The sequence below is a fragment of the Anguilla rostrata genome, chromosome 8 (genome assembly GCF_018555375.3).
Source record: "Anguilla rostrata isolate EN2019 chromosome 8, ASM1855537v3, whole genome shotgun sequence".
Taxonomy (NCBI): Eukaryota; Metazoa; Chordata; class Actinopteri; order Anguilliformes; family Anguillidae; genus Anguilla; species Anguilla rostrata.
This window is the reverse complement of record NC_057940.1, coordinates 9,280,301-9,295,547: the sequence shown is the minus strand read 5'-3', so window position 1 is coordinate 9,295,547 and position 15,247 is coordinate 9,280,301. Positions and strand designations below refer to the sequence as shown.

At 42.4% G+C, this 15,247-nt stretch overlaps 1 protein-coding gene and 1 long non-coding RNA gene across 2 annotated transcripts; one reads left to right on the top strand and one right to left on the bottom strand.

The window, feature by feature from the left end:
• Nucleotides 1–6,472: 6,472 nt before the first annotated feature.
• LOC135260341 (uncharacterized) lies at nucleotides 6,473–8,215 on the bottom strand. Its single transcript, XR_010331533.1, has 2 exons — nucleotides 7,598–8,215; nucleotides 6,473–6,811 (listed from the first exon to the last, which is right to left on the bottom strand). It is a non-coding gene; the product is annotated as an uncharacterized LOC135260341 (long non-coding RNA).
• A 3,115-nt stretch (nucleotides 8,216–11,330) lies between these two features.
• Nucleotides 11,331–14,444, top strand: LOC135260746 (transcriptional regulator Myc-B-like). The gene is made up of 3 exons (XM_064346248.1): nucleotides 11,331–11,569; nucleotides 12,127–12,793; nucleotides 13,434–14,444. The coding sequence occupies exons 2-3, from the start codon at nucleotides 12,133–12,135 to the stop codon at nucleotides 14,000–14,002; spliced, it is 1,230 nt and encodes a 409-aa protein (XP_064202318.1). The 5' UTR covers nucleotides 11,331–11,569; nucleotides 12,127–12,132; the 3' UTR covers nucleotides 14,003–14,444.
• The last annotated feature ends 803 nt before the right edge of the window (nucleotides 14,445–15,247 follow it).

Sequence of the window (15,247 nt, the reverse complement as noted above, 5' to 3'; positions counted from 1 at the left end):
TGTTACCAGCAACACTGAGGTCATATAATGTGCCAACTACAAGCAAAACAGCATCCTTTTTTTTTTTTTTTTTTTTCATTCCTTTTATGTCCATGTCTTTATGTCAATCAGTTTCTGGTGAGAATGATGTACTGTGGCCAGTGGACTCCAGAAAATTGCATGACCTTGAGCTTGATTGAATATGTAGGCCAGTGGATTGGCTGTTCTTGGGCTCGGCCATGTTGTCATGCGTGACATTGGCCCCACTGGTACAATTGCAATAGTAATTGTACAGAACATACACCACCTGAATATTTAAGAAAGTATAAGCATGTAACTTGCAAATTGAGCCTGAATCACCTGAGGCTTCATGAACTTTAATTCTTGACATTTCATTCTGGTCCCTTTTCCCATTATTCATGAAACAATCTGAATGCCAATTTCTGATATTAGCCTTAAACCAATGCATGTTTTATGTGGACATGCAGTGTAATCAGTTCTGAAATACTACAGAGAGAATGACTGCTATCAGTATGACCCTGTTTTCAGGTTGTTAAAAAAGCAGATCAAAGGTTGAATTTGTACGTTGGTCTGACGCTTTATTTAGTTTGTTTAGTGCAAAACAAAATGGAAATGCTGCGTAAGTACAGAGGAAATGAACCTTTCAAGCTGACTCCACATTAAGAATTTTCATCCATGGACACTTTCACATCTCTTTCACATATGACCATAGGACCTTTCTGAGAACAGCAAAGCTGTCAAAGGTCAGGCTAATTCTGTTCATGGTTTCACAATGGAGATAGCTGTTACTCAAACAGTTCCTTAGCTAAGTTAAGGCTCTGTGTTAAGCTGTATGATTCAAATCATCCATTTTGGGTGAGCTCAAGAGATATTGAATTTATTACATAAGCTATTGCATAGTATTGTTGATTTTAATTTATCCAATACAAAAACTAACTCTCAAATTACATATATTTCAAAAATTAATTCCACACTGAAATTGGTTGAAAGTAGAAATATTGTGTGTGTGTCTGTGCATGTGTGCACGTGTGTGTGTGTGTTCATGTATGCATGTGTGTGGATGCCAAATGCCAAATTTCTTGGAATGGTAAGGATTATAGATGCCTGTGGAAAAAAAGCCAGCGAATCTGCCTTCCTGATGGACTTGGGAAGGTCATTCCTGCACAGGGTGAAAACAGCCGGTAAACTTAATTACTGGGAATTAAGTATAAATACAGACCACAATCACAATATGGTTCAGCACACCATAAAGAGCACAGTTTTAAAGTCTGCAGATCTACAAACATAATGAGCACTCTACATGTTATTGGGAAAATGATTATTTTTAACAATTCCCTGTCTATCCAAATGTCAGATTTAACTTTTTAATTTCACTACCAAATATTACAGGTCCAGATGTATAGTCCACACAAAGGTCACTCTAGCTCTTCATTTCGAATGTAGAATGCATGATGTATTAATGTATAATGCATCTGCTTCTCAGTTTCTTGTGAATTTCAGATATGCACTGCCACCTTCTGGTGACTATAGGAAGCTGCAGGTTGTGGTAGACAGTCCAAGGACTGTATATGTTTGACTCAACACTCTAACAAGCTTTTGATTATGTGAATAATCAAATTTATGCGAATGTCATTTTTATAGGGATAATCACATTCTTTGGTACTGTTATGACCAGACCCCTTTGTCCTGAAGATGTTTGCGCAAATCCTCAGCTATGTTTCAAAATGGATGGAATGCTGCAGTCACTAAAGATACAAGGTCTAAACAAGTTTAAGTGTTGTGAACGTGTAGGGACAGGAGCCTAAAACAAAAAGAGGGTTATGGCACCTGTGCCAATCAAACAACAGGAAACAGGACATACTATAGCTCGAGTTGGATTCCCGTCCATAGATATCTGTGTTCATCGTAAAAGGTGCGATCTTCCTGAGCTCGGGGTGTTTTATGCAAGTTTGTTTTGACTGGTGGAACCACAAATTCACACTTCAGGTGAGAATTATAAACTGTTTTTTTTGTATGACTAAGATGACTTACTAACAGAGGTAGAAAAATCAGGGGCAGAAAACCAAAGCCTGCCCCAGTATTTTGTTCCAATCACCTGAATTTGCCAATTAGCACAATTCTTCAGCCAGGAGGTAGAACTGCATAGTGAAATCAGCTGGCTGTGTCCACAGGTGGAAGAAACACAGGGAGGGACCTTTACTTCCTGACCCCTGGACTTTCCACCGCTGCGTACACTAGAGGCAATAAAATAAAAAAAACACCTCCTCTGTTCAGAATGAATGCTCCATCTGGGAGTCGCACATGCTTGAGTTTTCAACTGTTTGCTGAAATCAGCTGGACGTCGTGCTCTGCTCTGAAACAGAAGTGTGTGTGTGTGTGTGTGTGTGCGAGAGTGTGTGCAGGTTTTGTTTTAGCACTATGCACTATGACACCTGATTCAACTAATGAAGTACCCATGGTCTTCAATCAAGTTGAATCAGGTGTCTTAGAGCTCAGCTGAAACAAAAACCTCCACCCACACTGGCCCTTTTCAGATAAGATTGGACACTCATTTAGCAACATTGCTGGTGGATTCTAGCGCCACCCTGTGGTCACAGTAATGATGACCTCACATCAGGAAGTGTAGGCATGGTTGCTGGCAATACCTACACTGGTATTTTTAATCACCCTGCCAAAGCAGTCCCGGCACATTACAGGAGTGATGGCTTTTTGTGAGGCCTAATCATTGAGGACTGAGTTTGTCCAGCTCAGGGGTTTGGCAGCCCTGGTCCTGGAGAGATGCAAGGGTTTGCCGGCTTCTGTGCTTCCCTTGAAATCAGTCCTCAGTTCAGGCCCGGGTACCCAGGTGAGGATAGCTATAACTGTATAGTCAGCTACTTTAACGGCCCAACATTGCGTATTAACGAAAACCAACAGGCCCTGCTAGGGAACTTTTTATTATTGACTGCTCTTACTGTTCACTTCCATCATTAAAAGATAATAATGGAGAGGAATAGTAGGGCAGGAACCATTGTAGTACGACCACCAGTTATATATGGTACATATCGTTAAGCCACATAAAAAATCAGTTCTGTATGCACGTCCATGAGTGGACCAGGTGCTTGGCGTAAACGTACAGCGGTAAAGAGGAATAAAAAAAGGCCCAAGGTGATACTTAATCACAGCAGCTGTGTTTGACTTTGCTTGGTCTTTGAGTTGCTTACAGTGTGAAAATGCAGGTGTGTGTGTGTGTGTGTGTGTGTGTGTGGGAGGGGCGGGGGTTGGGGTGAATATATATGCACAGTTACAGCAAAGAACACCCAAATAACACCTCCTATCACTGCACATAAAGTTGATCCGAGTGGATCAGAAGGAAAAAAATCCACCACATAGCCCACATTATGTGCATCATAGAATACACAAAAATTGGATACAAGAAAAACTGTATTTAAGATACCATAAACAAATACAAATCATCTTGAGACAGGAGAAGAATAGAGAATTACAATATTCTGAAAAAGGTTTGCTTTAATCCATTTGCTCATTCAGACCCTTGGGGAACATAGCATTGAGAGATTATATCCAATAGGCCTCTCTGTGCGAAAGTCTTTTCTCATTTTCTCCTCTAGGTGGGATATCAATTTTCTGCACCAAAATATTTAATGGTGCTGACACTATGCTCTGCTCATTTAAAACGAGCAGCTACGGGGTTTTTACATTTTTATGTTTTATTTTTATTTTTTGTGTTTAAATAACCATGTCTGGGGTGATGAATCAAAAGAAATGAATCGATTTGAAAATGCTGCAATTTTGCAAGTATTCTGTAAAAATATACCTTGATAACAATGCCAATATGAATTTTCATTGTGAGTTCATTCATTTTTAATTAAAACCAAGGCTTGAGTAAAAACTCAGTTATACAAAATACATTCAGAAACACCTCATTCTTACAAATTTGATTTTCCCAGCCATCAGTAAGTCTTTTGCACCTTTTTGTCTTTTGTCTTTTATTATTATTATTATTATTATTTCATTTTTAAATATCACAATTTAATTTTGATATGCCTCGGAGTCACCAATCACAATTCCAGAACACTTAAAGGATAACACCGGTAATCATTGGCACTTTATAAAGTTGTTTCAGTAAAAAATACAAAGGCCAGGTTCTTTGTAATAGTGAATTCTGCTGACCAAAGCAACGGTGTGTCTCTTTGACTTCTTTTAGTACTTTTTTGGACAACAATGGAATTCTATGACTTACGGAATATAGGCATTGACTAGATGGACAAGAATTGCTCATTCATTGAGAGCTGGACAGACACATCATCAGTTCTGGTCTTTTCATAGGATATGTTGACAATACGGGGGGGACAAGAAAATTACCAGGGTTACCCTTTAAGGACGATTTTGCACATGGGGTCTAATATTTTACTTGTACCACCATTATTCTTATCAAGAACTCTCTGCTCATTTAATGTCCAGTATTTCATACAGCCTTATTCACTGAAGCAAGCAAACAAGCAAACAAACAAACAAGTTCGTAAATAAATGAATAAGTAAATAAACAGTTGCGGTTAAAGTCTGCACACTTTTTATGGACATGTTAAGGAAGAAGGGAATGACCACGTGATCTGGAGTATTCGGAGACAGGACACCTGCCGCGAGGAGCACTGTGAGCAGGAAATCTCACGCGTACACTTCTGGACCAGCGCAGTAGACCACGGAAATACAACACGGATTCCGCCTGGTGACAAATCCAATTATGGCCCTCGTGCCATCCCCCCCCTCCCCCCATTGCCAGCGGCTGTCCAGTTCAAGCAGACACTTTGAGGACAGTGTAAATATAGCACCTTTCAAAATGGCACCTCCCAAATTCTATGACAGTGAACCCCTCGCAGAGGTCTGCTAAGGCTTGCCACTTGCCAGTCTTCTGTTATTCTAAACTGAGTTTTTGTGTCCAGGCTTTTCTCACGTCCTGATTTCTGAGATGAAAACTGCACCTGTGTCTCTTAGGGTAACGCACATAATCAGTTAATGCACATCATAATCATAATCGTAGGCACAATAATTCAGGTCACTATCCCTCGAATGCAACTGGAGTTTTAACGTAGGCCTATTCGTTGGTCATTAGACCTGAGTCATGACCAAGGGCTCTGCCAGGGAGTTTGGGCTCCATGAAAAGATGGCGCATTGGGTTTCACCACCCGAGGCGCCCCCCCCCCCCATCCCTGCAGAATTACAGCACGATTTTCGGAGGGGCCTCAGGTCAGTCAGGGCCTTTGGAATCGTGTTAACCCCCCTCCGCCCAAAACGGCACTCATGGTCACGACTATGAGCAAAGGACCTAAAAGTAAACGGACACTTATAGACTTCCTGCTTTTTTGGAATCCGTTGATGTTCGCTGTTCACCCACGTGGGCCGCGTGGCATTTAGCGGGGCGAGCAGCTGTCCTGCGGGCACGCAGCCTCTCTTGGACAGCGCATCGCGGGAGCCCAGAATAGCCCGACCCCCGCTAGCCTAGTCAGGGGTTTTCTCCGTCGTGTACAGTACACCGTGCACGCATATCCAGTTCCCCCCACGGCACGGCACGGGACGCAGCGCCAAGGCTTCCCCGTCGCCAGAGCTCGGGTTTGGCCGCGGGCGGCTCCAGCCTGCCGACCAATTATAGACCCGGCCCGCTTCACCCTCCCTGGCCCCGCTTCATTACTAAACATGGGCCCTTCTGTCACTCACCAGCACGTGCCTGCGAGTCCGACCGTACGGCGGCTCTGGAGCTGCAGAGGGCCTGTCCCAGAGCTACACGGGGGAACATGCTGTTCTGCAAAGACTCGAAAGAGCGATGCTAGAAAGCTGTAGGCTGCTTCTGATGTGGGTATTCTTAGACACGCATTGCAGCCGTGTAGTATAATGGGTACAAGGGGCTGGTCTTGTAACCTAATGGTCACAGGCCCAATTCGCAGGTAGGACACTGCCGTTGTATCCTTAAGCAAGTTACTTAACTCGTATTGCTACAGTACGCATCCAGCTGCATAAATGGATGCAATGTAAATGCTACGTAGAAAAGCTGTGTAGGTCGATCTGGAAAAGAGCGTCTGCTAAATGACTGTAATGCAATGTAATGTGACGTAATGCATTCGTGAGAACCGGACCACAATTCGCATTCGTGAACATATCCACTCATAACTGATTCCCGATGTAGGCTAACAAAATATGAGCACAGTTAAGCCTGCAATATTGCACTTGGTTTAAATGTTTTCATCATGTTTGCTGCATAGTCATAATAAAGATTATGATAAAGAAAACTGTTTCCTACCTCACAAAACCCAGTCTAAACGCTTCATCTGCACCTGCACCTCCATCATTTGAGACCGCAACTTTCCCTTAATTCCGTTCAGCCTTACAAAACTAAGAGCTAACTAACTAACTAATCAGCTAACAGATTTAACATATGCAAAGAATTCTTCATTGCAGAAACACTAAATGTGTGAAGATGGGATTTTAAGAGTTCATTTTATTGTGTGAGCAGTAAGTAATTCCATGGGGTCATGGCCCAGCGATTGTCACAACTGTCTAACAAATGACTGTTGATTAAGGGCCTTTGGAAGGCCTTGAATACAGTGGTGCTGGGTGCTGCTGTGCAAGCTTTAACAGCCTTTTGAGGGTGTCCAGGAGAACTTAACTGAGGCTTTGTAGAGTGTTTTTTTGTAAATGTCATTTTGAAACTTGACAAGCCCTTTTATGCGTATAATTGGAGCTAACCAGATTGTTTATCACTCCTGTGACTGTCCCTCAAAAGAATGTGGCATGCCCTTCCATTCAGGTAGGCACAACCCTTGAGAAAAAACAAAAAACAAAAAAAACAAAAACAATTAGGGGTTAATCATTCACATATAGATTCAGAAGCACTTACTGTTATTCAAATCAGCATGACAGAAGCACCAATCAATCAAATTTGGAACACGTTTCATTTGTAATCATTGCCACGCCTGTGTTCACTGTTTCAGTGGAAATTCTTTATCTCGTGCATTTTTACTGCAGATGCTGGTTTCAAACTGCCACGGCTGACTAATGAAGTCTATTAATAATAATTGGTCCGTGGACGTAACTATTTTGTTCTGATAGGCCTTTCGTAATTGGGTGCGATCATTTAAATGTTTCCACATATAGCATATATTGTATGAGAGTTGGAGTAAAATACTCCTCAATTTGTTTGCCACTGTCAGTACAAATTGCATTTGTTTAAATATGTTTGCAATAAGTACTTTAATACTATCCCACATATTATTCCAGAATTTCAGCATTGTCCCACCCACACCTCACCCTGGTTACATGAAAACCTAAGAAAATATAATGTCCCATAAACAATAAACCTTACCTAACAAATGTTCCTTAATCACAAAACACATGTGTAGTTGTAACTCCAGTTTTTATAGTCATCCCGTGTAACAAACAATTGCATTGTACGAAAGCTGAATAGAATGATTCTTCCTAGAGAGCAACCGCTACGAAGACTTGCATATCGCCGTGATGTTTTTTTAAAACTCCTACAGTGTAGTATTGCAAGCTTGGGCTCCAAACTCCAGAAGTGACGGGAGTGGCTTTAGATGTGAGCATTTACCTTTGCAGTATTTCAGTCTGACTTTTACAAAGTACCGCACTTGGGAGAATGAGCTTCTAGGAAGGATTTATATTTCTCTATGGGAATGGAGAACAGTCACAGGTCTGGGTATAGTGATTAGGGCACCAAAGCCTGGTACTGGCTTCACCTGTTCTTCGCTGGAATCTTTTGTCGATCCGCAGTTTCCCGATCGGTCACTCGGATAACCCGGAAACAGAGAAAGACGAGAGATCGCCCGCAAAAAAACGATTCCTGACATTTTCTCAGACTCTTTATAACGCAATTCAGCCCCGTCTTCTGCGGGCCACAGACTTCAAAGGATTGCGCTGGGGCTGCCTGCACCAGGAGGAAACTCTCCCAGAAAAAGAATGCTAATTTCTCAGCCTTCAAAGCCATTCCTAGAGGGAAGGCTGCACGAGGCATTGCGGGCACCTGATGGGGAAAATGATAAGACTCTTCTCTGGCAGGTCACGGGGACCACGCCCATGTCCCGGTCCTCCGCAATGTGGGTCAGCCAATCAGACGGCCCACCTGCCCCTGTCAATCAATCCCGCTGCCGCATTCCAAACCACTCCTTCATCGCCCCATACTCCTCTGTTACCTCAGATCATCCCCCCTCTCCCCCCCCGTTCCTTTCACCGTTCCCTACGCCGGTGCTGATGTCATCTTAAACAGCTCTGTCAATTTCTAAATTTCATTCATAAATGCTAAACTTTATGAATAAATGTGTATGTCAATTAAATATATTCCACTGAACTGCAGTATCCCCGATTGACTGTAGGGTAGAGGTACAAAACAGTAGCTAAGCAGCTGGGTGCAGACAGCCTATCCTTGAGCAAGGTACTAAACCTGAGTTACTTCTGTAAAATACCCAGCTGTATAAATGCATTGCATGTAAAAATGTAAAGTGCATGTGTAACTTTCTCTGGATAACTTTCTCTGGATTCTCTAAAATGCCATAAAAATGTCGCATGCAACTGCCCTGTTAATACATAGATTAACAGATTCATAGAACGACTATTTTCTCGAAAGTACATCAGCAGAAATGGAATACACAATTCCGGCATGTATTGTACTGTTCCCCTCTGGTATTGAAATGTACAGCCGTATTTTAAAACTTCAGGCTTGCTGCACCGTGTAAGGACGTTTATCACCCTCACTTATCTCAAAACAAAGCCTGCTTGCGTCAGTTCATTCATGAAAATCTCGTATTTCCGTTTCAGCACTATCAACGGCATAATTCATCTACAAGGCTGATGGCAGAGTCTTATCCTGGTATGGCGGAAATCACCAGGCAACTTGACAGAAAACAATTTGCTGGACATTTGCACAGAAGTTGCAAAAAAAAAAAAAAAAAAAAAACACACTATTGACTATAATGGCATGTGACTGCATAGTTTCTAAACTGCTCCTTGAGTAAATGCGCCAGCCCAATGATTCAGTGACAACAGCGCTGACAAATGTATGCCTCGTTCAGTTTAGCCGAAGCGCCAGACGGCGCAGGTGCCGGTGACAGATTAGGCCGCATGTTCAGGTAACAACCTGGGAATACAGAGCAAATATTGACCGAAACAGGACAGTTAACAATAAACAAAGCAGCGCATTGAGCGATTCACGGCGCTCCCCGGATGCTAATTCGGTGCCACTGAGGACACAAGCTAAACGGAATATTACTGCCAAAATAAATAAATAAATAACTCCTCTCTGATAGCAATCCAATGCGACAAGGTTGATTTGTTCATCACAGACTTTTCAAGAAGTTCCAGGGGGGTTTTCGACGGAATTTCCTGAGCTCGGTCAGACACTGGACACCCAGTCACAGACAAACAGTCCTTTTAACCTGCGTAGAAACAGAAACATCTTTGCCAAAACGGAAGCCAGGACCAATACATACCCCTGATTTTTACAATCACAGCAGCTAGCTAAAGCAGAGAAAACCTAAGAAGTTTGAACACAGCCGTTGACTAGGCCCTATTGGATACAACAGAAATGCTCTTGCACGTATGCACTTATCTAGCCTTTATGTTCAATGAACATGCACGTTCCAGTTAATATACTGTATTTATATACTATCTGACTTGTTGATACCAGAGGATAGAATACATTTGCAATACATGCATCATTACAAGTCACATGCAATTAAAGACCACCTTTATTCATAAACATAGGTCTATTAGGTCTAGAGCAGTAAACCTTAAATTAGTCTACTTGTTATATAGCCTACTAGACATAACTGCACATTCCACTGGATGGGTATTTGTTAAACAATTTCTTTTTAAATTATATGTCATCCGTTTGAAAAACTCTGGTCTGTAATTGAATGTATTACAGTAACTCAGCCGTGTGTTGTCAAGGCAGCAGATGGCGCAATTGCACAATTAAATTCACTCTCTCCGTTAGGAAGAACAACGCATAGTCTACTATTTGAGGATTTTCAAGGTTGGTATAGGTTAAGATAAGGTATTTAATTTAACTTTTAAAAAATCACAGATGACGTGCTTCAAATTAATACTACCACACACTGGCATGATTAAAAACTGACAACAAAGAATACAAGAAAGTTCTATAAAATATCGTTGCCATGTTCCCATTACTCATTTGATGCAAACATGCAATGTTCTTTGGTGTGAAAAACGTCATGTTCTTTGGTGGATATTTCAAATGCCAGCAAAGCCTTCTGTTTCCATAATCAGTTAAGGCTATAGCAGTGAATTAGCACAGAGTCACCCCGCTAATAGCGTCGCAATAATTTAATTGTTATTATTTTATTAATAGCATGTCAGCATTTAACTACAAGCCAAAACTGCACTGAGAAGTCTGAATAATACATTTGATTACATTTGACGCATTGTGGGTAATTTAATGACCGCAGCTCAGGTGAAATAATGGGAACTCTGCAGTCTGTTGCGGTCAGCTCGCGCCAAGAACGTCACGCCTTTCACACGAGTGGTGCACGTGTCCACAACTGCGTTCCAAGATCCAAGGAATGCCACTTATAAATTTGAATTAAAAAAGGGACATTCCAGTAAGCCTACATACCTCGAATGCACGCTTACGGGCAGCACCATGGCTGAGCATATCGGGTTGTAGTTTAAACACTGCAGGTGTATAATGAACAGTAGGACGAATTGTTTTTTTTAATTAATTAATATAATGCACACCAGAGAAATGTAAAATCGATCAACGCAGCGACTATCTAACATTTTTTAATGTACCGTGCCTATTACAATTTCGTTGAGTTCAAAAACCTTGCGTTGTCAGTAACACACGGTTTGCTTTAATGCAAACTTCTGCAGATATGCAACTGCAATTTCACGGTACAGTAGAGTACAATTAAATATGTGGCAGTAAAACAAGCTACTATAACTGCCTGCAAAAACCCACAACCGTCACCATCCCCTTATTTTCTGACCCCTTTTCTACTACTACTGTCATGCTTCAGTCAGTGCACAATGTTGTTACTACAGCCCCTCCCACAGGGGAAGACCACTCGGTTTCCCTCCGCATAAAATAGTTCTCCTCCTATACATAAATTTTGAATTGGCTTATCACAAGTTCATCATTGCGATGTGTTGTATGTTTTTAGGGCTTTGCAGTATATTATCATCACAAATGATGAACATATTCAGATTAAGTTTAATACGCAGTATTAATTTGGCGGGAAAGCATAGAGGCGGAAGGATACAGAGAAGGGCCGAAAGCACTCTTATAGTATTAAAACTCGCGGGAGCTGCTGCTCTTATTCTTGCAGTAAATGACAAGCTGCGGAGTCAGTCTCAGCTCTTTTCGGGGTGCAAGCTGTCTGCGTAGTTTGGCTACATAACCTTAGGAAAGCAAGGGCTTAGCACCAAACACCGGTGGGGACGACTCCCACTACGGATTATTACTTTCACTTGTCACTTATCATCGTGATTTATATATAGCTCCACTACTTTTCATCGAATTGAATTTTCATTTATTGTGACTGACACGGTAAGACTTTTTAGAAATATATGCAATGCGATTCATGATTTGACTTTAGCTTATTATTTCGCTATCTATGTAACGTCTGTTGACTAAATTATATGACTAATAGTTTGTGCCACAGGAATTTGCGTTATGTTGTAGTAATGACTTCAGTAGCTGCGGTTTTTATGGGAAGTGGTGTGGCATTTAAATGCCTTGGTCACGAATTTTAAATGCCGGCTGCTCTGTAACTGTCAGATGCTTCTTTCTGGCATGCCCATTATGCTCGCGTTGTCTTGGAAGGATATAAGTTACGCATATGGGGATGCTTGTGTGTTCGTTTAATATCGCTGTTCGCAGTTATTATAGCTTGAATATTGTATATTATATTTAACATGCTAAGTGTTATTCTATTATAACCGCTGTCAACTGAGTTGACACTTGGGAAGTTCATTCGAATGACATGGCTTCCTAGAAGTTGGTGTATAGAGCAATGGGTTAGCACGGAGTCTGGTTCGGTTTACAGACACTTTCCACGTTTCACCCAGCACTAATTTTCCTTCACTTCTCCTTCACATTCGTAGGCAGTCATGCCGCTGAACTCGAATATGGCGAGTAAAAACTACGATTACGACTACGATTCGGTCCAGCCCTACTTCTATATCGACAACGACGAGGATTTCTACCACTCGCAGCACAGTCAGCTTCAGCCGCCGGCTCCCAGCGAAGACATCTGGAAGAAATTCGAGCTGCTGCCCACGCCGCCCCTCTCCCCGAGTCGGCGACCCTCGCTCTCCAGCCTGTTACCGTCGAACGCGGACCAGCTGGAGATGGTGACCGAGTTTCTCGGGGATGACGTGGTCAGCCAGAGTTTCATCTGCGATGCGGACTACTCTCAATCCTTTTTGAAGTCCATCATTATTCAGGATTGCATGTGGAGCGGCTTCTCCGCCGCCGCCAAGCTGGAGAAAGTGGTTTCCGAGAGGCTAGCTTCGCTCCAGGCTGCGAGAAAGGAGACTTCGGCTTGCAGCTCCACGGACAGCAGTGCGAGCCGGACGAGCCCCAGCGTTAATTACCTTCAGGACCTCAACACCTCCGCGTCGGAATGCATTGACCCATCTGTTGTCTTCCCTTACCCACTGACCGAAAATCCAAAGCTCGACAAGACGACGGCGCCCTCGACTTTGGCACTGCCACTGGATACCCCACCTAACAGTGGCAGCAGCAGTAGCAGCAGTGATAGCGATTCAGGTATGTACAGTGCGCTCGATGGCAAATCGAGTTCGCCGATTGCTCCTTGTCGGCATAATAAGTTTACTTGCATAGCTGATTATAACGTGAAATTGTATAACGTGGATAGTGGGTGATGCCATGCATGCCATTTTTGAGAATTATTATTTCGAGACTGTGTGTGGGATGGGGGTGGGGTGTCGCTAGATCGTATAAAACCTCGTGTGGTAGCGAGCTGGATGATTGTATTTGTAATGGGAAATGACGCAGTTAGCTAAATAGCTCTTTGTGGAGGCTGTAATCAGAATCCGCCTTGATTAAAAAGCCTCGGTTGTAAAACTCCACCGGCGGCGCTGTCCTTGATGTCAAGGATGTAAAGCGTTAAGTTAAGCTACGGGTTTTGCCGTGTCAGTTGCAGTTGCGTAAGGCTCCCCCTCCCCTTCGTTAGCTCCCTCCTTCCCTCCCTCCTATCCCAAGCGCAGGAGTACTGAAGGGTAGGGTTCAATGCTGCAATGTTCAGCTGACGAGGAGAGAGGGCGGGGTGAAAAGAATTGCAGATATTTCTTGGCATTGCACACAAGGCATGCCGTGCAGCTGTACAATTTGTGTCCCATGCATTTTTCACCCCAAAATTAATCGCATGCATTTTTCCTTTATGTAGATGACGAGGAGGATGATGAGGATGAGGAGGAGGAAGAGGAGGAAATTGATGTTGTGACAGTGGAGAAGAGAAAAACGGTGAAGAGGTCTGACACGTCGGGAGTGCCAAGCAGACACCATCACAGTCCCCTGGTCCTGAAGAGATGCCACGTCCCTATTCATCAACACAATTACGCGGCTCACCCGTCGACGAGGAACGAACAGCCCGCGGTAAAAAGGATAAAGTTCGAGAGTAGCAGCAGGGTGCTCAAGCAAATCAGCAACAACCGAAAGTGCACGAGTCCACGGACATCCGACTCTGAGGATAACGACAAAAGGAGGACTCACAACGTGCTGGAACGCCAGCGGAGAAACGAACTGAAATTGAGCTTCTTTGCTTTGCGGGACGAGATACCTGAGGTAGCGAACAATGAGAAAGCCGCAAAGGTCGTTATTCTAAAAAAGGCGACAGAGTGCATCTTCAGCATGCAGTCGGACGAACACAAACTAATTTCTTTGAAAGAACAGTTAAGGAAGAAGAGCGAACAGCTGAAACACAGGCTGGAACAATTACGGAACTCTCATGTATAAATTTGGCGGGATATTTAAAGGCTTATCATGGACAGATAAAGACTGTTGCTGTGTATAGTTTTAATGTTGCATGCTAATGCAAGAAAAGTACTCAAGATTTCAGAGGTTTTGGCCACACAACCTTGTTTGGAATCAAGATTGATTGCAACAATGAAAACTGCCTCGAATTAGATTTATTTGTATTTAAGTCCTTTATTTTTATTAATAAAGTAATAAAAAGAGGCTGCACACTTACTGTCAGCCTTAAATTAAAAATTAATTTGTTTTTATTTGTTTTGTATGTTTTGTATATAAATGATTGAAAATTTGATCAGAAATGTATTTTTTGATGTTAATTATCTGAATTATCTGTGAAGGTGTTTAAACAGATGGGGGTGGGTTTTATCACTGTATGACTTCCCCTCATATTCTGATTCATAAATACATTTCTTTATTAACCTTGCATCTGTTTAATTTGAATTTCTAGTAAGCCATCCATTGCTTTGTGTGTGTTTCCCCTCAGCCTTTGAAATGTCAGCCTCCCTTTCAGATGATCAGGTCTGGAGGTGAAGAAGGATGCATGTAATCTCATGTTTGGTGAGATGCATATACACACACACTCACAAGCTGTCATTCTCTTGAAGTGAAAACTGAAATATGAAAAACAAGAAACTGGTTTTTAATTACAAAAAAATATTCGCAAATGGAACTTTCGCCTTTGGTATCAAAACAAAGTCACTGCTCAACTTAGCTACCCGAATAGTGTTTTGGCCAACCTGGGTTAAGAAATGGGTTGCATGTGCACATTCTTATCTGGGGGGAGAGGAAAATGTGCAGTGTTTCACAGGGAAAGATGGGAGATGAAGTCCAAATACAGCTTAAATACATTGCACAACCTTCAAGAAAGGGACTACACCCGTTGCAGTGCATTTACTTACTGGACTTGCATCAAGGTCCCTCTTTCCAAGCGGCACCATATTTGTTTAAGGGTTGCTCTTGTTTCTCCAGTATTGTGGAGCTCTTTAGAGCTGTAACGGATGGCTCATACAACTATCCAATATACAACCAATGACCCGCATCCCTAGAGGACTTGATTCTCACTGGTGCATTCTGTCCATTGACCTGTTCATAGGTAACAAACTAACACACACACACTTCCCACCAGTAAAGGTATCCATCTACCAAAAGCATCTAGCTCAGATGTTGCCCAACCAAGTCACCTCACCCCACACCCCCGTATATGATGATCCTGTATAATCCTTACTC